This window comes from Uranotaenia lowii, chromosome 2, assembly GCF_029784155.1.
Source record: "Uranotaenia lowii strain MFRU-FL chromosome 2, ASM2978415v1, whole genome shotgun sequence".
Classification (NCBI taxonomy): Eukaryota; Metazoa; Arthropoda; class Insecta; order Diptera; family Culicidae; genus Uranotaenia; species Uranotaenia lowii.
The window spans coordinates 293,176,591-293,202,018 of NC_073692.1; the positions used below are offsets into that span (position 1 = coordinate 293,176,591).

The following is a 25,428-nucleotide window of genomic DNA, read 5'->3' on the forward strand; positions in this document are numbered from 1 at the left end:
TTGTGTTGTAGAATTTTTTTAATGTATGCCTCCAAAATGATTTTTTTAGCAAGTTTTATAAAAATAATCATGAAAGGTTTTTTGAAAACCTTGAAAACTTTTTAAAATCTGCCTGTATATTTTAATGAAAATATTTTTTTTTTCAATTTATTTCTTGATTTTGGTTGAGTAATTTCTGGGTTTTGATAAAATTTGCCCTGATATTGCCCGGATTTCGGTAGTCAGTTTCGAAACCAAATACCCGGATCCTTAGACATTTCATTTTACGACACGCATAGAACGAATTCTGACTATAACGTGTCCCTGAAAACTGCAACCTTTAAAATAAATCAGCTGTAATTAACAAAACCTGTAATTTTAAATTGTTTTCCTTGAAATTTAACGAAGAAACATTTATTATTACCGCAAATGTCCTGTAAAACAGTTATACACTAAAAATTAAATGTCACGTACCTAATCATGTTTTCGACCTGTAAAATTACGGTAAATGTCCTGCTCCTTTTTGTTACAGGACATTTGCGTAATTTTACAGGAAAAAATTTTTGCTGTGTGTTCACAAATTGAAACTTATTTTTGATTGTAAATTTAAAATTGAAATTCTACAAACCATTGGTTTTGAAACACAAATCTTGTCAACTAAAAAACCATAACTCTTAGGTTTTATCCTAAAAAAGTGAAATCAAACACGTTCAGAATTTGAAATAAACCATTTCAACTTTAAAATTTAATCATTAAATACCAATTTAACATACCAACAAACGGATAGCCATGCGGGAGGTGTTTACTACTCACGATACGATACATAATTAAAAAAAATACATATAAAACCTAGTACCTATCTGTGTATTACTTTATTTATGATTAATACCTTTGATTCAAAAAGCGAGACATTTCACAAAAAAAATGCGAGGCACAGCCGATAAAAAGTGAGCCATTTGAGAAACTCTTAGAAACAGCATAATTGGCAAAGTAATAGACAAAATCTGACCAAAGTTTCGAGTTCAGGAGGCCAAAATTTCCAAATCAATCATTGAAAAATAGGCGTTAAAAATTAAGGAATATTACCCTGCTTTATTATTGGTACAGACTGTGTCGTCACAATCACGAAAACTCTGTTGATTTACTAGGAAATTTGCCTTTTTCGTTGATAATTAGAAGAATTTGTTGGAAATTTTCAACTTTCAAAACATGTTATTATAGAAAGATTTTTGCTCTTCAAGATTGGTACAAAACAAGTTGGATTTTCGTGTAATTTTTATATAAAATAGACCATCGAAGTTCGAAAAAATGGTGAATTTTTCTCACTCAAATTTGCAAAACTTTGATGTTTGAGAGTCTTCCATGAAAATTTTCAAGTCAGTACAATTTAAGATCCTTATTACGATAAACTTTGTAAAGCTATATTTTTCTTCATTTTTGCAGGTTTTAGCTTCAAGATAACATTGCATTCAAGAATTAAATAAGAAAAAAAACATAATGCAATCTTCAAAAGAACCAAAAAATTTCACAACATAGTAAAATAGCGGCCTTACAACACTATCAAAATGAAATTGGAAATCATTTTTGTTGTAAAACCTGTTTTTCTTTGAAATTTCTACCATTCGCATATAAATTATCGATGAATGCGTTTTTGTGACGTCACAAAAAATCGAATATGGCTCTCGACACTACCTAATTTAAATATTCCTTGGTTTTTTTTTTAAATATGTCTTTATTTGTATCAATTCATCATTACATTTATATTACATTATTTCATTAAATTAGGTGTTCAGCTCAATAATGAACTGTTCAGAGCCCTATAGTTAACTAGATATTAAAAATTTATTTGTAAAAATTAAATTTGCTTAGCGCAATTAAGTATTTAATGTAGGAGAACATCCTGTAATGGCAAAAGTATTTTAAACTTAAAACTAAACACTATCCTAAAATTAAACTAGTTATAAAGAGAACGAATCTCTGCGATGGAAGACTGCATCGATTTGCCTCTGAAGTTGTAGATGATTTTGTTGGCCATCTCTTCGATCGATTCAATGCCCGCAATCCGATGAAGATCTTCGGTGGTGGTGGAAGCCGCAAAATCATTTTCAGAACCTTGTTCTGAATCCTCTGGATGGCTTTCTTCCTCGTCGCGCAGCAGCTAGACCAAATCGGAACTGCATACATTATCGCTGGTCGGAAAACTTGCTTATAAATAAGCATCTTATTCTTCAGGCACAGCCGGGATTTCCTGTTGATGAGAGAATAAAGAGATTTAGTATTTTTTTTTCATATGTGATGAAAGAAATTAGAGAAACATGAACTATCAAAGAACGAAAGAACATAAGCCGTAAATATCATGAAAATTTCGAAAAAGATACAACGGCTCACCGACAGGACTTGAACCTGCAATCTCCGCTTCGGTACAACGGCGCGTTAGCCAATTCCACCACGGTGAACGTGATGGAACCGGCGAACACGAGCAATCGAGCTCTGCCGATCAACTGCTGGACCTTCTATCGAAACACCATGTATATCCCGCATGTGATCTTTCCCTCTATTGATCTCTCTTGTTTCTCTAACCCCACCCATCGACTCGGGATTTTAGCCGAGCGAGCACATGGTCGATTGCTTCGGGTTTGCCGCAACTTACGGTCAGATGGTGTTTCGAGAAGGTCCAGCAGTTGATCGGCAGAGCTCGATTGCTCGTGTTCGCCGGTTCCATCACGTTCACCGTGGTGGAATTGGCTAACGCGCCGTTGTACCGAAGCGGAGATTGCAGGTTCAAGTCCTGTCGGTGAGCCGTTGTATCTTTTTCGAAATTTTCATGATATTTACGGCTTATGTTCTTTCGTTCTTTGATAGTTCATGTTTCTCTAATTTCTTTCATCACATATGAAAATGGGATCATTTTCAGGTACAAAGATGTACCAAGCGATTTCATAACGTCAGTATTGAGATTTAGTATATTTATTACACTTAGATTGAATATCTTCAATGTGATTTTTAAAAGTAAGATTCCGATCAAGTGTAAGTCCCAAGTACTTCACGTGATCAGACCATTCTAATGAAACCCCATTAAAAGTTATGGAATGATTTTCATTAGGTTTTAAAAATTGAGCTCTTTGCTTATGGGGAAATAAAATAAGTTGAGTTTTGGAAGCGTTAGGAGAAATTTTCCACATTTTCAAGTAATTCAAAAAGGAATTTAAATTTTGTTGCAATCTACTGCGTACCACCCGTAAATTTCGACCTTGGGCTAGAAGCAAAGTATCATCAGCAAATAATCTTCTACCTTTTCCTTCTGGTACATCAGGAAGATCAGAAGTAAAAATATTGTATAAGATTGGCCCAAGTATACTACCCTGAGGGATCCCAGCTCTAATGGGTGTCCTTTCAGAGCATGAATTTTGATAGCTTACTTGTAAGGTTCGGCTAGTCAAATAATTTTGTATAATTTTGGTGAGATATACAGGAAAATCAAATCGAGCTAATTTAGCTACTAAACCTTTGTGCCAAACACTGTCAAAAGCTTTTTCAATATCAAGAAGAGCAACACCAGTTGAATAACCCTCAGACTTGCTAGCGTTAATCATATTAGTTACACTCAAAAGTTGATGTGTAGTAGAATGTCCATGACGTAAACCAAATTGTTCATCAGGGAAAATAGAATTCTGATTAATGTGAATCATCATTCTATCCAAAATAACTCTCTCAAATAGTTTACTTAAAGATGGAAGCAAACTAATTGGTCGATAACTTGAAGGCTCTGAAGAACTTTTTCCAGGTTTTAAAATTGGAGTTACTTTGGCATTTTTCCATTTATTGGGAAAATAAGCCAAGTGTAAACATTTATTGAAGATTTTAACTAAAAAATTTAAAGTGCTTTCAGGCAACTTTTTAATAAGAATATAGAAAATCCCATCTTCCCCTGGGGCTTTCATATTTTTAAATTTTTTGCAAATCAATTTAAGTTCATCAATATTTGTCTCACAAGAACTTTCAAATACATTTTGTTTAGAAAGAATATCATCAAATTCAAGGGAAATTTGAGCATCAATTGGACTTACAACGTTTAAATTAAAATCATGAGCAGACTCAAATTGTTGGGCCAATTTTTGAGCTTTTTCTGCATTCGTTAAAAGAAGTTTATCCCCATCTTTCAAAGTAGGAATTGGCTTCTGGGGCTTTTTCAGAATTTTAGTTAATTTCCAAAATGGCTTTGAGTAGGGTTTTATGTCCTCTACTGCTTTGGCAAAATTTTCATTACGAATGAAATTTAAACGACGTTTGATCTCTTTTTGAAGGTCGCAATAAATAAATTTCAAATAAGGATCCCTAGTACGTTGATATTGGCGTCGACGAATGTTTTTCAGTCGTATCAAAAACTGAAGATCATCATCAATTTAAGGTTGATTAAATTTATGTTTAACTTTGGGTATTGAAGCGGCTTTAGCATTGACTATTGAAGTTGTCAAATTTTCTACAGCCAAATAGATATCTTCAATTAAATTCAGTGGAACGTTTACATTCAAATTACGTTCAATAAAATTCCTATATCGCTCCCAGTCAGCTTTTTGAAAGTTAAAAGTTGATTTTAAAGGGTTTTCAATGGGACTTTGGGATAAAGAAAAAGTTACTGGAAGGTGGTCTGAATCGAGGTCCGCATGAGTAACTAATTGACTACAATACTCGCCTAAATCCGTTAGAACCAAATCAATTGTGGAAGGATTTCTAATCGAAGAGAAACAAGTATGCCCATTAGGATATTCAACAGTGTAATAACCTTCAGAGCAGTCATTAAATAAAATGTTCCCATTTGAATTTGATGAAATATTATTCCAAGACCGGTGTTTTGCATTAAAGTCAGCAATAATAAAAAATTTAGATTTGTTTCTGGTGAGTTTTTGTAAATCTCCCTTTAAAAAATTTTTCTGTTCACCGCTACATTGAAAAGGCAAATATGCGGCAATAATTATAATTTTCCCTATAGACGTTTCTAATTCAATTCCAATTGTTTCTAAGACTTTTGTATTGAAAGAAGGAAGAAGTCTAAATTTGAGACGACTATTGATGACAATAGCTACACCCCTACCCTTGTCGATCAAGTCGATCATTTCGCAAAATTTTAAAGAAAGCATTGCTTTTCAAGTTATTTTCTGGCTTTAAAAATGTTTCAGTGATGGCAGCAATATGTATGTTTTGAGTTTTCAAAAATAAAAAGAATTCATCTTGGTTAGCCAGCAAAGATCTAGCATTCCAATTCATAATATTTAAACATCTATTTGGATCCATGAGGGAATCGTAAAGTCATAATAATTTTGTTAGCATAATTAAAAGAAGTTTAGAAAGCTTCAAACATTGAATTTGCTTTCAACATAAGTTGCATCATTTCCATTAAATTTTGATGCAAAAATTTTAATTTTTCCTCAGTAATCTCACCCAAATCAACAAAATTGTTAGGATCAGAAAATGAAGGAGAAGAACAAGTATTTGAATTTCGGGGATTTTCCCAAGCCTTCGCATGAACGTTGAGACTTGGTTTTTTTCCCATTTTTATTAGTTATGCCTGGAGAGGGCAACCCATTTTCAACCACCTCTGAGAACGATAAACAACGAGTCTGCGGCGCAGATTCAGCACAGGTAACATTAAAATCACTTCGGGTATTACCCAGCCGTGATTCCAATGTAGACCGAGGCTGACCGCGAACAGGCAGGTTGTTTGCCGGCCCGACGTGTGAAGACGAAAAAGAGGAAGGAGGAGAAGAAACATTTCTGGAAACTTTGGGATTTTTCCTAGAAGCAATAATTTTTGCCCTGATGGGACAGTCTAGCGAATTCGAGGAATGATTACCTGCGCAATTCGCACACTTAAAAAAATCTGTTTTTGGCTTATCACCACCATAAAGGCATTTAGATTTTTCATGATCGAATAAGCCGCAAAGCATGCATCTGGCATTCATTCTACAATTTTTAGTGCCGTGACAAAAAGCTTGACAACGACGACATTGCGTAATATTTTGAAGGAAATTGGTTGAAGATTTTCGAAAAGGTTCGAATTTGACTCGACAATGAAACATAAGACGAGCCTTTTCAAGAATTTGCAAATTATTAACTTGATCCTTTTTAAAATGGATCAAATAAAGCTCAGGAGCAAAACCAACACTACTGATATTATTCGTGTTGGTTCTTTTCCTCATTTGAATTACTTGAATCGGAGAAAAACCTAACAAAGAATTTAATTCAGTTGTGATCTCATCCGGTGTCTGATCACCGGTGAGACCACGAAGTACAACTTTAAAAGGACGATCACTTCTAGTATCGTACGTAAAAAATTGGTGTTTTTTATTATTCAAATAATTTAAAATTTTTTGAAAATCATTAAAAGATTCCGCCAAAATACGAGCAGTTCTCCTTCGACCGATCTGAAAAGAAATCTTCACATCCCTGACGGAAGTGACGATTTCTTTTCGAAAGGCATTGAAGTCGGAAATCGTAACCGTAATTGGTGGAACCTTTTCATTTTTAAGAGTATAAGAAGAAGAAGGTTTCTTAGTACTCTTATCAGAATTAAATATGAATATTTCCTCATCACCGATGTTATGAAGGACATCGAATGAATTGGAAATTTCAACTTTTTTGGGCGATGGGCCTGAATTAGGTTCGGCAATCCGTTTTCTTCCGGCCCTTGAACCGGCCGATGACTTCCCCATGCTGGAAAGAAAAGAGAAAAATATGAATAAAAGAAAATAGAAATAATTTTAGCACTGAAAAGTGCTGATTGAAAAGCAGGTAAGGAAAAAATAGATAATGTAAAAATGTTCCTGCAGGTACACAGCAACGATACGATGCTCCGGCGTACGTGTTGACGGCTCAACGGTACAGATGGAAGTGGGTATTCCTTGGTTAAAAATGCTGTTTTCATGAGTTAATATTAAAATTTTATAAATAATTTTTTTGAACGGTAAACGTTTTTTTTTATTTTTTTTCTCAAATGTTTAAAAACTAATCTTTTATATAGTCATATTTTACAATAAGCATTCGAGATTTTTTTTTTTGAACGTGCCTTGCCTTGCCAGACAAATCCGGGCTTTTTACTCAAAAATTTGTCAAGATACAGACATTGCACACTGGTGCAGAACATCAATCTAGCTGTACGAAATTAATAGCGCCCAGGGATGAAGAGATAGACATTTGATGTCTTCAGCAACATTGTTCAGTTTAACATGAAGAATATTCTAGAATAAAAATTTATGCCAAAGGGTCCACCGATAGCGAGATAAAAATGTGGCTTGTTACAACTTTGTTTCAAAGACAGTGAACCATTTTATCCAATCTACATCATGTCAGGTTCAAAAAGCTGTTTTTTCAAGAGATTTTTTTCTCTTTGACTGTTACTCCTGAGGGTGATGTGATAGGACTTTGACATATTCAATAAACTTAAGTATTTTGATCAGATAAACAACTTTGTCCAAGACATCAAAGCCCTAATTTAAAAAACAAAAAAGTTAGCTTTTTTATCTCGCTATCGGTGGACCCCTCGGCATAAATTTTTATACTAGAATATGCTCCATGTAAAACTGAACAATGTTGCTGAAGACATCAAATGTATATCTCTTCAGCTCTGGGCGATATTAATTTCTTACAGCTAGATCAATCGATTGATGTTTTGCACCACTGTGCATTGGTTTCTACATTTAAAACACGAAAACTAGGCTCTGTCAGAGCAAATTAAGATATTTTCTATAAAAAGCGAAAGAAAATGTGAAAAATAAACACATCAAAAATGATTTTTCTCCAAGGCATATCAGTGGCGTTAAAATCTTATCTAAGGATTCAAAATGAAAAATGTGAAACTATTTTGCTAAAACAAGTTAACAACACATTTGGTATCTGACGGAAAAATATTAAATTTCGTTATCTGAATTGATTTTTAAGTTGGGGTTTCAAGAATTGTGAAAAATTCGGGCTTTTCCTTGATAAAATTCAGAGATTGATAATTAAAGCAATAATATCTGCGCATGGAATTTCTTATTTTTATTTTTCTATTACTTATCGATTATTCACGAGACTAAATTTCTCAACCTATACTTTGTCAGTATAAGCTTTCAATGATGAATCGAATTTTTTATGTTATAAATATGTAAGTGAGCTTCAAAAATAAACTTTTTAGCCTTTTATTTTGATAAGTGGAAGAATTTTAACCCTTACTTTGATTACATTTGGCATTCGTTTTCTAATGTTTCGAAAATACTGATTTCAAAGTTTTCAACTAGACTGCTTCAAAATTTACTTTCAAGCACATTTTTAATTTAGAACGAGGAACATCAAGTTGAGTATTTTTTTAATAACTGAACAATGATTTGAAATTTTGATTTTTAATTGTTTTGAATCGAAACGGTAATTTTTTCCATGTTTGTGTTATGATCATAAGTAGGAAAATTAGTAAGTTAGTTAGTAGTTAGTAGTAAAAATAATTTCCTGTATTATTCTGCATTTTTGGTATTGTTCATATTTCTAGCTGAATTAAAGTTTCGAAATCCTCCCCCATGGACGCGTCCTGTGCACGGGCATGGCCAATAGGCCAATAGCTCTCAGTAAGCCCGTTTAAAATTGTACGACTAATAAAAAAATCTTGATTCGAAATTTGTGTTTTCCAAAGTCTTTTAAGTCAAATAAAGAGTTCAAAGCTTTATTTTTATTCAAGAAAAAAATCTTGTGCTTTGAAAACATACTTTATAAATAAGTGTCATAATAGAGATAAATAAAGCACACAATGTTGTGAGAATGCCGGACGACTGTCCTGCAAAATAGGTGTTCGCTACGAATACTTCATACCGGACGAGACGGGGGCGCAACGAACAAGGTGGTTAGACCAAGTGGAGCGTGATCTGGCGAACGTGAGGTGTCCGAGGAGAAATTGGAGAACGGTTGCCATGGACCGAGTGAATTTTAGTAATTATTATCGTCAAGCTATGTCGTGAGACGGAATATACCCTCCTCTCCATTCTGTGGATAATTAGAAGGGGGGGGGGGGCTCCTTTACATTTTCTAGCATAATTGAAAATTTTTTAAAGCATATGAATCTAAATTTGGCATGGGAAGGTATTTTAATACGAGAAATGTCTCTATGATATTTTGAGAACCCTCTGTTCTTCCTGTGGGGAAAGTTTAAGGTGGAAGGGTGCACTCTTACAATTTTTTTAACATAACTCGAGAACTTATCCAGCAAATGTAGCGAAATTTCGCTTGGTAGGGTATTTGAGTAGTTACGAGGAATCCTCCTTCCAGCTTTTGCGGATGGGAAGGGGAAAGGGGGAGTTCATACAAGTTTTTTGGCATAAACTGAGCATTTATGATACCTACAAAAAAAAACAAAATTTAAATAATTTCTTAAAATTTCATATTTTTTTGGAAAGTGTTGCAACGCACACCGGGTCAGCTAGTTGTATAAATGACTACATGCATTAAATATTTCCGAGAGAATGCATTTGGGGCTAATCTGAGAGACTATTGCAAGTGGAGTGGATTGCCAACCATTATAGGTCTCTGAAGGTTGTATGCCTTCCCTCGAAGAACCATCGGCCGCGGAAGTCCTAGAAGCAATTCGAAGGCCAAGCCACACAATCATAGGCTGGACCTTGCTTCCAATGGGGAAACAATATCTATACATACATTCATACATACATACAAATATCTATACAAAAAGTAAATTCGGTTATTGGTGAGAAAAACAAATTGAACAAGCAAAAATTATAACCAAAAAGTTCTTCGATAGATTCAATTCAACCCGCATTGAAAATTATGTTTCCCTAAGCGAAGATGAATATAAATCAGATCCGGTATTGATTTTGTTTTAGTAATCTTCTCACGAATTGCCTGCCAGAGAATAAAGCCAATTTGAATCTACTTTCTCGAAGAAGAACAGGTTAGTTATCGAAAACTATTTGAGTACTGCCAATTTGAAGAAACCCCTCCTTCATTCATGGCAGTAGCTATGTTCTACCAAACAAAATCCGCACGATGTGTTTCATTCATCCGATGGCGATTCGGTCTATCCAGCTCTAGTCAGTCGCAATATCGTAAATCAATCACTTTCGCTCCTATCTCACCGACTTGAATGAAATTAGCATATACCTACACCACTCATCATAAGATCGATGATACCGCTTAGATTAAGCTTAAAGCTCCGAAACTTTTCACAACCGTTAAATGTGTGTGATTGAATTTTGAATTTTATGACTTACAGCGAGACACACCTCCCTGAGATAAGATGGGTTTTATTCTCCTTTTCTGTTGAACTATCATCGAAAGGGATCTCGATAACAAGCTGAAAACCTGTCATTGAACGTTAAAAAAATTAAGCTTGAAACATTATCTCGCGAAACAAAGGCTAAAAATTTTTACATTGATTTCCGCGAACGTGCCAACTCACTTAAAAAATTTTGCGATTCAGATTTCTAAAAATTACATTTGACAAAAAAGGAGTAAATGTTTGACAAAGAATAAAAAAAACCGCTATCCAACTGAAAACTTCCTGATTGTATGTGACACACCTGCCGTCAAATTATGCTATCTCCGAAAATGGCAAATCGTGTGAAAACGGACCACCTCTGCTGTGCCGCCATACTATTTTGTTTTGTTTTGTGTGGTATAGCAGGTAGTACGACTCCACAAAACGGCTTCAAAAGAGTTACAATTTTTCATGTCATATCGCCAAGGGCATTCTTCAGCCCCGTTCATCTTCTTCTTCCTCAAACGACGGCGACAGCTTAGTGACAATACAAATTTTCAATGATCTGCAACCGGTGATGATCGTCAGATTTCCAGCAACCCGTCCCAAAGCTCTGTCACTACTCGTGGAGCTCGACTATTGGCCAAGGGTGTGTCACATAAATCGGATGGCCGCCGAAAGAACGAGACACGATGGATGGTTGACAATAAATGTCACTTTCTGACTGGGCCTCGATGCGGATGTGCTCAAAATATTGAATCCACTGTTGACTTGCAGAATTATCGACAACATTCGAGCTTGGGGCTTTAAACTTAAGAATCTTTTTTCTCTTTTTCTCTGTCTATTCATCATCCTCCGCAGCACTCATCTACAAATTGCTGACCAGCTGCCCGGGACTGGAAAACATCTTCCTGCTCATCCGAAGTAAACGAGGGAAAGATATATTCTCGCGGGTGGAGGAGATTTTCGAAGATGCTGTGAGTATTGTTATTAAATATAATGCTAATATTATGTTATTGCTTCCTAATCTAATTGTACCGATCATTTTGAAGGATAGGTCTATCGCTTCCTATATTTTTTTTTTAAATATTCTGTTTCAGTCCAACAGATCTCAACCTCTCCTGTTTAATGCTGCTACTTTTTGACTCCCTTTCTCTCTTACCTTAAATCGTTCTTACTCTCGTAATCTCTTACTCTCTTATTTTATTACTCTCTTACTCTCTTACTCTATTATTCTCATAATCCCTTACTCTCCTACTCTCTTACTCTGTTACTCTCTTACTCTTACTCTCTTACTCTCTTACTCTCTTACTCTCTTACTCTCTTACTCTCTTACTCTCTTACTCTCTTACTCTCTTACTCTCTTACTCTCTTACTCTCTTACTCTCTTACTCTCTTACTCTCTTACTCTCTTACTCTCTTACTCTCTTACTCTCTTACTCTCTTACTCTCTTACTCTCTTACTCTCTCACTTTCTTAACTCCCTTACTCTCTTACTCTCTTAATCTTTTACTCTCTTACTCTCTTACTCTCTCACTACTACTCTCTCACTCTTACTCTTTCACTCTCTTACTCTCTTATTCTCTTACTCTCTTACTATCTTACTCTCTTACTCTCTTGCTCTCTTACTTTCTTACTCTCTTACTCTCTTACTCTCTTACTCTCTTACTCTCTTACTCTCTCACTCTCTTACTCTCTTACTCTCTTACTCTCTTACTCTCTTACTCTCTTACTCTCTTACTCTCTTACTCTCTTACTCTCTTACTCTCTTACTATCTTACTCTCTTACTCTCTCACTCTCATACTCTCTTACTATCCTACTCTCCTACTCTCCTTCTCTCTTACTCTCTTACTCTCTTACTCTCTTACTCTCTTACTCTCTTACTCTCATACTCTCTTACTCTCTTACTCTCTTACTCTCTTACTCTCTTAATCTCTTACTCTCTTACTCTCTTACTCTCTCACTTTCTTACTCTCATACGCCATTACTCTCTTACTCCCTTACTCTCTCACTCTCTGAGTCTTAATACAGAATACTCCCTTAGTTTTACTTAAACTTTAAACATATTTTCCCTAATCTTTCTTTCTCAGATGTTTAACAAAATGAAACAGGCCTGCCCCAAGTATGATCACAAAATCAGAGCCATCTCCGGAGACTGTATGCTACCCAGCCTTGGTATCAGCTCCTCGGATCGGGAAATGCTTGTCGAAAACGTAAGTTCCCTTCCTCCAGCTTACTCTCGGTTCCAGAAACATGTTTGATTTTTCCCCTCAGCAAAATAAACCCCGTAAAATCGTTCTCCACGTAGTTCCTCCTTCTTTGTCGTCTGCTTTGTCTGTGCCTGTGTGTTGTTGTTCTCTTATCTCGCAAACAATTCTACACAGGTGAACATCGTATTCCACCTGGCCGCCACGGTCCGATTCGACGAGAAGATGAAGACGGCCATGCAGATCAACGTGAAAGCCTGCCGGGACATACTGGACCTGTGCTACGAAATGAAGCAGCTCAAATCGATCATCTACGTATCGACGGCCTACACCCAGTGCCCCCAGAAGGTCGTCGAGGAGCGCTTCTACGAGGCGCCGATCGATTCGAACAAGATGATCTCACTGACCGACTGCGTCAGCGACACCATGATGGAGGAGATTACGCCAATGTAAGTGAGTTTCGACTTTTAGCGATGTCCAGCTTTTACTAGGATTGTGTAGGAAATAGAAATTCAGTTAAAAACTAAAATGGAGGTTCCTTCCTGTTGGATTAATCTTCATAGATTCTTTAATCATCAAGATTTTGAAATGCTATGAATGCTGAAATCGTTCCTGCCCTGCTTGAAGGCATCATGTCAAATTTCAGAAAGTTTGGTTAACTCTAAGGGGTCATTCATCGATATGCTCAAATTTTTATGAAAATTTGACACCATACAGTGAACGAAATAAGAAGAGCAGCACTATGTGTTTTGCTTATTAAAATATGAATAATTGAAAATTACAAAAATTTTCTTCCACAGTTTGTTCTAAATTACTTAACGGATAAATCAAGCATATATTTACTTTTTTTTGGACGTAGCAATTGGCGTTGAGTACCAAAAATAGGAAAAAAGGGGTGTGAAATAAAAATAGCACCACTTGAGTTTTTCAACAAAAACAAGATTATTTTTCAAAATTGACTGTGTAAAAGTGAATAATAATGCTTCTACGAATTATTTGAATAGATAACTGCATTTTAAGGAGTTTTCCAGAATTCCAAAGGCTTTCAAAGGTTTTAAAAGGAGGTTTTAATAGATGCTCCTCTAGCGTTAAGAAATTTTATATTTGAGCTGTAATTCTTTACCAAACTACTTACTTTCTTCATTAAAATGACGTGAAATGATGAAACAAACATTCGGGATTAATTTTGAATCAGAAAAAAATTGGTTGGAAATTAAAAACTTTGATTTTGTATAGTAAACCACACTTTTTCCAGTTTTAAGTCGTAGATGGCAGCACTGTCTTGCAGTTAAAACCAAATTTAGTCTCAATATTGATTTTCCAGGTTTATTTAGGCCCATATTCATCATTTTGAGGTATTTTCTCATCACAGTTCTGTGGAAGTTCACGCTGCAGAAAGCTTTCTGGATTTGCAAAAGAATCACCAACACAGAATGTCCAACCGCCAAAATTCCTGCTCATCTCAACTTTCAATTCAATTGCAAATCCAATAATACTGCTAGCCGCCTGGTCCATCAAGCTCCATCGCAAAGTATAACTTTATTCTGATAATCGGTCCAACAAATCAACTTTTAGTGACCTTGATGCAATTATTTTTTTTTTTTTTGGATTTAGTGAATTTCCAAAGCGTTCACACGGTACATGTATTTATTTTTTGACCAAAATCATCCAGCACTCCCTAATTAATCCCGAATATTCGAAAATGGGCGTGAGTTTGGATAAATGGCAAGAGAGTGCTGCCATCTTAGACTTAAAACTAGAGAAATAGTGTTTGACTATTAAAAAACAATAGTATTTTTGAATTGCTATTTGGATTCAAACTCAGCCTCAAATCTATGTTTCATCATTTTGCATCATGCTTATGAATGTTAATGAATAAATCAAGCAGTTTGATAAAGTTTTATAGCTCAAATATCAAATTCCTTAACGCTAGAGGAGCATCTATTAAAACCCCATTTTAAAAACTTTGAAAACTATTGAAATTCAAGCAATTTCCTTAAAATGCAGTTATCTATTCAATTAATTCGTACAAGCATTTTTATTCACTTATACACAGTAAATTTTAAAAAAATAATCATGTTTTTATTGAAAAACTCAAGTGGTGCTATTCTTATTTCGCACCCCTTTTTCACATTTTTGGTCCTCAACGCCAATTGCTACGTCCAAAAAAAGTAAACTTATGCTTGATATATTTGTTAAGCAATTCAGAACAAACTGTGGAAGAAAGTTTTCGTAATTTTCAATCATTCATATTTTAACAAGCAAAACACATAGTGGTGCTATTTTCATTTCGCTCACTGTGCACCCATAGAAGAAGTTGCAAAAATCTGATGCCTATTTAGCAAAACTTTATGTGCTAAAAAGTGTACTGTACCAAATATGATATGATTGGAGAAGCACTACTGGCATAAAAAATTAAACTCCCAAGCAAAATGGTGCATGACCATACATACATACCATACTATTCATGACATACAAGCGAAACACGAAAAACATGTTATGGGATTTTCATCCTGTTGGATAATTCATCTAAAAAAATAGTGAGAATCAAACTCACTGCAACAATCTCATCTCGGCTTGCCTGTCCGATATCTTACCCAGCGCTCCATCTGAGTTGGTTAGCAAACGAAGGTTTATTGCCATAATCTTTCTGCGACAACACCCAGGTAACCACCAAGCATTTAAAACAGCAAGTAAGTAGCACTATATACGCATATACGGCAGATGGATTCAAGCTACTAAGCATTAGATAAGCATTTATGTAGCCCTAAATGCTACTCAAATGCAGGTTTTGGCAAAATATACGGCTACTTTAGTGCTAAACCCTACAAATGTTCCCAACTTGGGATTTAACCCTCATCCGCATTAGATTTCATTACCCTAATCAGCACTAGGAGTGTCAATTTGACACTCCAAGCTAAAATCGTCATAACTCTTTTTATATCTAACCGATTACAACGCAACGTATATCAATAGAAACCTTGTAATGTTAGTAAAATATGTTTTGAACATTATATATAGCTAAAGCTTATAGTTTCCTCGTTATTCAGCACGAAAGAAAAAAAAATCCGAAAAAACATGCCTCAGGAAAATTGCTGTAGTTCATATGATACATGTCCAAAAAAATATTTGTCTTATGCATATGAAAACTGATGTTAATGTCTACATCATGAAGCTAAGAAATATTTTTTTTAGTTTTTTTTAATGAAATGGTCGCAAAAAGTTCAAAAAAGTGGTCTGAAAAACCTACTTTTCATTCGATTGCTCGTAAATACTGTTTGAGCGATGGTAGAGTTTTTGAAAAAAATATGACTTCAAATCTATTAAAATTCTAACATTTTGCTGTCTTTAGATTTTCCATGCAACAAAAATTGAATTTACTGGAATTTTTCAAAGTTCACTACTTTGCGCGATTTTTTTACAAATTGAAATTTCATCTGTTTTTGTGGTCCACCGTCAGGTTGTACCCGGATTTTCATTGCTTTTACTTTGTTTGGACCAATCAAGAGTATATTCATTGGAAAGCAAAATTAATCTACATTCTAGTAGAGTGCAACAATTCACACTGTGAGATTTCACAAATATATGAAAATTATAAACGTAAAATCATTCCTGAATTTCTAGAACCACAAGCAGCACGACCAGCAAAACGTGTTTGTTTGCTCTCCGAGTAGGTACGGTGGGTGGTGATTTGGGCAGAGAGTGAAGCCGAGAGCCGAAATATTGATGCGTGTCGTCGTCTGTCGGCTTCGCTCTCTGACCAAATCACCACCCACCGTACCTACTCGGAGAGCAAACAAACACGTTTTCCTGGACGTGCTGCTTGAGGTTCTAGAAATTCAGGAATGATTTTACGTTTATAACTTTCATATTTTTGTGAAATCTCACAGCGTGAATTGTAGCACCTCACTAGAATGTAGATTAAGTGTGCTTTCCATTGAATATACTTTTGATTGGTCCAAACAAAGTAAAAGCACTGATAATCCGGGTACAACCTGACGGTGGACCACAAAAACAGATGAAATTTCAATTTGTAAAAAAATCGCGCAAAGTAGTGAACTTTGAAAAATTCCAGTAAATTCAATTTTTGTTGCATGGAAAATCTAAAGACAGCAAAATGTTAGAATTTTAATAGATTTTGAAATCATATTTTTTCAAAAACTCTACCATCGCTCAAACAGTATTTACAAGCAATCGAATGAAAAGTAGGTTTTTCAGACCACTTTTTTGAACTTTTTGTGACCATTTCATTAAAAAAAATTTAAAAAAAATATTTCTTAGCTTCATGATGTAGACATTAACTTCAGCTTTCATAAGCATAAGACAAATATTTTTTTGGACATGTATTATATGAACTACAGCACTTTTCCTGAGGCATGTTTTTTCAGATTTTTTTTTCTTTCATGCTGAATAACAAGAAAACTATAAGCTTTAGCTATATATAATGGTCTAAACATATTTTACTGACATTACAAGGTTTCTATTGATATAAGTTTTGTATGAAGTTCAAATCAATTCAAACGAATTAAATAGATTTTACTTTTGGAGTGTCAAAATGACACTCAAAGTCGGAAAAGGGAGTTTTTTTGTCCAGGCTTCGCCCATAAATAAAGTAAAGATACAATATTAAAGAACTTTTGAATTCATTTAGGGTCTCCAAAGAAATTTTTCTTTTTTGAAGCTTCTGAAAAAAAGTTACAAGCATTCAAACTTGTAATAGTGTCAAAATGACACTCTAATGCGGATGAGGGTTAAAAAGCATTTGAAATGCTGATTTAATTTAATGCTTCGCCGTTTCTTTTAAACAAAAAAAAATATCCTGTGATAACCACTCACAGATATTTTTATCTCGTGTTCTTCTTTACCGACCCACTCCTCTCTTTCTTTGCTGCATATCACCCTCTCTTTGTTCACTCGACCTTTTACCATTGCATACCACACCCTTGTGTGGTGAAAACTTTTGGAGTTGATGTTCCTCCTCCTGGAACGGGATTCGAACCTGGATCCTAGCGACATCCTTTATCCGTTGAGCTATAAGAGAAGACCTGATGGAACATGATGTTTTTGTTCCATTTAAACACAACGTCACCTGCATTTGAATAGCATTCAGGGCTACATAATTTCTTATCTAATGCATTGTAGCTTTAATCCGTCTGCCGTATATTCGTATATAGATCTACTTACGTGCTGTTTTAAATGCTTGGTGGTTACCTGGGTTGTGTCCATCTTTAAACAGTGTGAGCATTTTTTAGTGACACCAAGATAAGGAGTAAATGCAAAGAATCACAAGAAGGCAATCTTAAACGGGGTGTGTCCACATACACCTTTTTCATTTTTCCTTTCTCGCGAGTCTTATAGGTCTGATAATGTCCATCGTAGATTTTACTACGGAATCCGGCATCTGTTCGCTTATGTGCACTCTTTATTGGATAAGTGTTTACATTTAAATAAATCCTTTTGACGTTCTCCAACGGTGGTGTATTTTAAACATCCATGAATAGCATTGAAGTTCACGGTTCCTTAAAAATTATGGACAGTTACTTTCACATATAACAGAAAATAATTATAGTATATTACCTTTTATAAACGCTCTAGCTGGAGAATCACAGATGAAAGCTTTTATTTTGACACTAAGTTTGAGGCCATTGCTAATAATACCTGTATTTAAAATTGGTAGGGCTTCATCAACGAATGGTTCCAAATATTCTTCAACACGTTTCGGTTTGATTTTACCGTGGAATACCCCAATAATCATTGGTTTAATATTCGGTTCTTCATGCACGTTAAATAAAATAGGCCAAACTTGATCTGTACCATTTTTAAATAGCGGCAGACCATCAATATTGAAATTGACAGAAATTTCACGAGAATTTCTAAGCTGTTAAAAGCTTCGCGAAGACATTGTTCTGTAAAAATATGTTATCGTTATCTCAAGTTTCTTTACAATAATATTCAGCACTTAGCAAATCCATTATGCCAATATTGACCTCTTTGTATTTCAATAATTTTGGCAGTTTCTCGAGGGGTTTCTAGTAAACGCCGTGGATCCGTAAGTAGCATGCGATCATATTGCGATAAACGTGATAGAAGAGGTTTCAGCGCGGAATGGGATATTTTGAACTCTAAACTCCATTGACGAAGAAACGTTGAAAGGTCTGACTCAACTTCAATTATTCTATCGATGCCATCTGATTCACCGTCAGGGCTATAATAATCTTCTTCTGAAGGTTCTGCATCCTCACCAGTATCTAAGGCATCGTCATCGTAATTCAATAGAGGTATTGAGGACGTATCCAAAGGTGTTACATCTGGAGCATCTTGCGTTGAAAATGGTGTTGGAAGTGGATGAGTACTTGTTGACGGTGTATTCAACAAAGTGTTTGGTGTGCCCGAAGGATTGGCAAGATCACTGTTCGATGAATCATCTATTTCACTATACCGCTTCACATTCCGATTGTATGAGCCACTTATGATGATATTTTCCTACTTTTTTGAACGATCAATTTTTCTTATATGCACAATATTAATCACTCTTCAAGTATTCAAAACAAACATCTGTACACAAAGAAAAACATGCCATCTATAAATATGAAGGAATGGGTATAAATCAGGTACGTTGGTATATAAGTTGTTTTGTTTGATTATACCTAGACATTATGATACGATTATGAATGAACAACCAACTGAACACCTAGGTAGAATTCAGCAAACTGTTTAAGTTTAACATCATAATGAAAACTTTTGGGTAAAATAAAGTCACATATTAAAATTCGCCCAACAACTCGTTTTACAAAGCCCTCTACGGTTTACGGTACCTACAAACCAGAAATAAGCATCTTCAATAAATCAGCATTATATCTGCATTTCCACTGCTTCTTGCAGTCAATTAGCATTAAATATGCGTAGCTGTTTTTAATCAGCATCCAAAATGCGATTTTAAATATTTTTTTCATTGCATTATTCAAGCATTGAAATCGCTATTTTATGGCTATTGTGCATTCAAAAAACTGTTTACTGACTAAAAGCCTTTAAATAGAATATCACATGCTAATATGAAACAACTATGCATTTCAAATGCTTATATACTTCAACAAGCAGCGGAAATACAGATATAATGCTGATTTACTGTTTATGCTAATGTTTAATAAAAAAACGCACTGCACTGGCCGTCTGCCGTTTGGCCGGTGTTTTTCATCATCCTTCATCTTTGATGGGAAAGGGATTAGAATAGGAAAGGAATGAGAAACTAGAAACTGACTAGAATCATGGCTGTTGGTTGGAAGCAAAATTTGTTTTCTAATGCCGGTTTACGTTCATACTGTAATCATACACAGCGTCCGGTACATCATTCGATAATATCTTTTCTGGCTGATTGTTTCCATCCCACTTTGTTTTACGATAGGATATTAGATATGTTTTATATATATTATCTTTCAGACATATGCAATGCGATTGCGCTGGGAGGACAATGTCAGTTATAAGAAAGCTTGTTATTATCGGTCCGGCATAGAATCTTATACCGATAATACCACCGCCAAAAAAGTTGATTATTGGAGTAGAGTCTGATTTGTGGGTGCATAAATTCAATTTCGATGCACACAAGAAAAATATTCGAGATTGAAAGTGCTTCCAAAGAAAAATCCTGGTTCTGAGAAGTGTAAAGTTTAAAATATTAAATATCTTTTTAATTTTTTTTAATCCATTGCATAGAGGTGATAATTTTGGAAGCATTTTTATCCTTATTTATTTCGAAAGAATGGTGACCCAAAACTTTCACATTCATTTTTTTTTTCAGCCAATAAAGATTGTGGAATGAAATTTTGAATGGAAATTTTGAAAAAAAAAATGACTCTAAGTAGAAATTTCTAGCAGTTGAAGTCAAGTAACAAAAAAAGCAAAACATTCACTTACCTCTGACATGACAAACTAGCTAAAACTGATGTATGTTTATAAGGGTGGCAGCCGAATGGGTCATGTCGAGTTTCGAAAAACGACCATGTACATTTTATAGATTTACACAAAAAACTGCAAAATTTCAGCTTAATCAGACATGATTCAGGTTGCCTCATAGCTCAAAGGTCAAAGTTTCGGTTTATTCGGGGAACTGAAATGAAGGGAGAAAATTCGTCAATGATCACACAAACTGTGCAGCCAATGATTGAATTTGTGGTAATTTATCGGAGAGAATTAGAAGGTTTGAGTTCGAATGAGAGAAACCAGTGCTCAGAGAGAGCGAAAATGTGCTTATTGTTTCAAATTGTGGCAATTTGTGAAGCAGTTGTGGAATTTTTATCATTACCTTTCCAAATGCAAAGAATTCTCTCTTGATTTTAATCCCTTGGTTTTTTTATCCTCAAAAACCGAAATTTTGATTTTGATGCCACATGACTTAAAACGCGTAAAACGTCAAAATCTGATGTTCTCCCGAATTTGTTTTTTGGCAAATCAACTTTAAAATTTCAAAAATCGTCGAAAGGGGAATCAAAGGAAATTCGGAAAATCAAAATTTTGATCTTGTTGCTACATGACTTAGAAATGCACGAAACGTCGAGATCTGGTGTTATCTCGAGAAAAAAATTTTGGGCAAAATTCGACTTTCTAGGACTTCTCGATCTTCAAAAAACCTGTCGTTTTTCCGCATCTTTATGGCATTCGGGACTTAAAATCAACTCTGCAGTTGGCGAACGGTTATTGAAAAACTTATCCGGTAGAACTTAATAATTTTTTTTTATTTACATAGTATTCCGTCTCACGACATAACTTGACGAACATAATTCCTAAAATTCACTCGATCCATGGCAACCGTTCTCCAATTTCTCGGGCACCCCACGTTCGCCAGATCACGCTCCACTTGGTCTAACCACCTCGCTCGTTGCGCCCCCGCTCGTCTTGTTCCTACCGGATTCGTAGCGAACACCTGTTTTGCAGGACAGTCGTCCGGCATTCTCGCAACATGTCCCGCCCAGCGTATCCGGCCAGCTTTCACCACCTTCTGGATACTGGGTTCGCCGAAGAGTCGCGCGAGCTCGTGGTTCATCCTTCGCCTCCACACTCCGTTCTCCTGTACGCCGCCAAAGATGGTTCTTAACACTCGTCGCTGGAATACTCCGAGTGTACGCAGGTCCTCCTCGAGCAATATCCATGTCTCGTGCCCGTAGAGAACAACCGGTCTAATGAGCGTCATATACAGGTTACACTTTGTGCGAGGGCTAAGTTTTCTCGACCGCAGTTGCTTGTGGAGTGCATAGTAAGCACGACTTCCGCTGATAATTCGCCTCCGGATCTCACGGCTGGTGTCATTGTCTGCGGTCACCAGTGAGCCGAGATAGACAAAGTCTTCGACTATCTCCAGCTCGTCGCCGTCGATCGTGACCTTGTTATTACTGGACAAGCGGGTTCGGTCGGTCTCGGATCCGCAGGCCAGCATGTACTTCGGCTTGGACGTATTAATCATCAACCCAATCCTTCCTGCTTCGCCTTTCAGTTTGCGGTAGATCTCCTCCACCGCCGCAGATGATCTGCCGACTATATCAATGTCATCGGCAAAGCAGATAAGTTGACTGGATCTGTTGAAAATCGTGCCCCGCATTTCGCCCACCGCTCGTCGAATAACACCTTCTAGCGCCACGTTGAACATCATGCAGGATAGACCATCACCTTGTCGAAGTCCCCTGCGCGATTCGAATGAACTCGACAATTCGACGGTAGAACTGAAATTGAAATTGATTTCAAATAGAAATAACAATTTGTTGAGATTTATGCAAAAAAAATCAAATGTAACGACTAGGAGTGAATAAATATGTCTTATTTCTTTGGTTGTATTTAAGTGATATTTTTTAATTAAGCACATTAAATTTTAAAGTTACATATCTTATCAATGCCAAGCTTATACCCTTTTCTGGCAAAGCTTATCGTAGAAAATTTTTATTCCCCATGGTCTAATTGATATTTTTATTGTCCTCCTAAAAACTAGCTTGCTGGATAAGTGGCCAAATACCTACACCTTCACCAAGGCAATTGCTGAGGACGTCGTACGACAAAACAGCCGAGGCATGCCGATTGGCATGTTCCGACCGGGTATCGGTAAGTAGAACAAATAGATTAAACTTTTAAGTATTGTATTAAGTATGGATAAAATTGCGATTCAAGTGCGTTCTTTCTCAAATAAGCAGGAAGGAACCTTCTAGAAGGTTCTTCAATGTAACTTGAACCAGTTCTTTCTGAGTTGAAAAAACTAGAAGTGCATTGCCTTGATATGCATGTGCAGCACCAGCCGGGGTCTTAAAGGTGACTAAATTAAGCGGAATCTAGCATGGAAATGGAAAAATTCGCTGCACTTAGGTTCTCGAAGCTTCTAATGACGTCGTCTTAAGCTGTTTGTCCTACAAATGGCAACTACTAGCAAGCCCCCTCACCGGCCCAAAGCCTTTTCGGAGAACGGTCAGTCTTATAGTATCTACATATATCTTCGATGGCGTAGGGCAAATCGATAGATTGAGAACGTTAACCCCTGCTTCTACTAAATAACTACTAGCATCTGGCCTGGGCGGCGTAAAAAACCCGTTCGTATTACATCAATTTTGTCAAGTCCACCCAGTTCGGTCCATGACATGCAGAAAATTAACGATCGAAAGTTGGGAAATGGTCGATTGCTAGTAACAGAACAACTAGTCTGCCTTATGACAGCTGGTCGTTAAAAATCGCGAAAAGGCATTAAAGGCTTCTAGTACAAAGGAGTCCTTTACGACTAGTAATCCCATTAAGTTTTTCATTTGAGAATTTTTCACGGTGCAACAGTGGGAAAACTGTATTATCAAGTTTCAACAGTTGAACATTTATTACAATCGAATCAATTCAGTTGAGTAAATTTATTAATCCATAAAATTAAAAAAAAAATAAAAAAAACACTAATTCTAATTTGAACAATTAGATAGATAAAGCTCTTAGGTCCGCAATTTTCAATTTTACTCTTCTGTGGACATTTACATTAGAATCAGAAAGTTAGCTGTCTACATCTAAATTACACACCAACTCGCTCAATGGAGCCGAGCTCATGCATCAAAAGTCAAACCAGTTTCACAATAAAGCGGTTCTAGTTTACGTCTTGTATGTTTTTAGAATTTCAAAATTATGCAACCGCATGGGGGCTGGAAAAGTTGCAATGTTGCTTGACCGTATAAGCATTTCTGTTCTGTAGCATAGAAAAAAAGGAGACCATTAATTTGTTGTTGCTCTTAAGCTTTGGAATACAAAATTTTATTTTGAAGTAATTCAACCAATAGATTATCTGATCTGATCTGTTTACTATGCTATGCACTAAGGAGTGTATTCGAAAAAATGTAACACTTTGTTTTGTGAATGCAGGAAGGATTGGGTTGATGATTAATACGTCCAAGACGAAGTACATGCTGGCCTGCGGATCCGAGACCGACCGAACCCGCTTGTCCAGTAATAACAAGGTCACGATCGACGGCGACGAGCTGGAGATAGTCGAAGACTTTGTCTATCTCGGCTCACTGGTGACCGCAGACAATGACACCAGCCGTGAGATCCGGAGGCGAATTATCAGCGGAAGTCGTGCCTACTATGGACTCCACAAGCAACTGCGGTCGAGAAGACTTAGCCCTCGCACGAAGTGTAACCTGTATATGACGCTTATTAGACCGGTTGTTCTCTACGGGCACGAGACATGGATATTGCTCGAGGAGGACCTGCGTACACTCGGAGTATTCGAGCGACGAGTGTTAAGAACCATCTTTGGCGGCGTACAGGAGAACGGAATGTGGAGGCGAAGGATGAACCACGAGCTCGCGCGACTCTACGGCGAACCCAGTATCCAGAAGGTGGTGAAGGCTGGCCGGATACGCTGGGCGGGACATGTTGCGAGAATGCCGGATGACTGTCCTGCAAAACAGGTGTTCGCCACGAATCCGGTAGGAACAAGCCGAGCGGGGGCGCAACGAGCGAGGTGGTTAGACCAAGTGGAGCGTGATCTGGCGAACGTGGGGTGCCCGAGAAATTGGAGAACGGTTGCCATGGACCGAGTGAATTTTAGGAATTATGTTCGTCAAGTTATTTACATAGACGGAATACTATGTAAATAAATAAATAAATGTTTTGTGAATAACTTGTTAATGCATGGATGGAAATTGATAAAATTTTCGGCCAAGCAGCTTAGTAAAGTAATGTGCACATGTGCAAAATTTTGTGACGTGGTTTTTCAGACAGAAGTTTATTTTTGGCACCACGCGCGCTATTTATAATGTATGCTATGTGCCACCCATTTTCCAAATCAAAGCTATTTTTGTTACGTTTTCTATGTCCTGAACCTTTAAAAAACTCAAAATTTCTAATTTGGTCTCAGTTAAGACAAATTTAGCCGATTGTCCTTTCGGCACAAAAACAATATATTTGACTATCTATCACTCCACCACAATTTTTGCTTAGAGGTACGATTCTAGAACCAAAAAACAATTTTGTGAGATCTATTGAAGTACTATGCAGGCATTTGGAAGCAGTCTTCTTTGTATGTTTAGCCATTCATCGTGTCAATCGAAACATTGGCTGAGTTGCAGCTTCCATAGATTGTCAGCCTCCTCAAGTACTATTTTTATCAAATTTTTCTACATTTTTAACTACGGAAAAACAGACGATTCTTGTCAACGAAAAGTTTTTGGCTGGAAACCAGCAAATTATCCGACATAGAGTTCCTTTTCCTATCCATTAAATTTTTTTAAATATCTTCTCACTTGCGGTACAAAAATTCTGCGCATGATTTGATCACCGTATTTTGTTTATTTTACCGGCGAGCATTCTAGAAATGAAGTCAGGCCAGTTTATGAGTTCGCTAGATAAACCAATCAAAAAAATGTAGGTACCTTTAAAATCACTTTTCCCATTGAACCTTTGGATTGCGCTTGATGAAATATTTCACTTTCCTTAACTTGATGGAATCAATCATCTTCACTTTTATTCAAATTTAAGCTAATTTTTAGATCCTCTAGGACTCC

At 36.2% G+C, this 25,428-nt stretch overlaps 1 protein-coding gene across 2 annotated transcripts in view; it reads left to right on the top strand.

Moving 5' to 3' along the window:
* Positions 1 to 25,428, top strand: part of LOC129744496 (fatty acyl-CoA reductase wat) — a 122,501-nt gene that overhangs the window by 44,064 nt on the left and 53,009 nt on the right. For both annotated transcript variants that reach the window (XM_055737033.1, XM_055737035.1), the window contains exons 3-6: positions 11,072 to 11,187; positions 12,302 to 12,424; positions 12,596 to 12,867; positions 22,392 to 22,501. In XM_055737033.1, the coding sequence (XP_055593008.1) occupies positions 11,072 to 11,187; positions 12,302 to 12,424; positions 12,596 to 12,867; positions 22,392 to 22,501 (621 nt within the window). The remainder of the gene's footprint in view (positions 1 to 11,071; positions 11,188 to 12,301; positions 12,425 to 12,595; positions 12,868 to 22,391; positions 22,502 to 25,428) is intronic.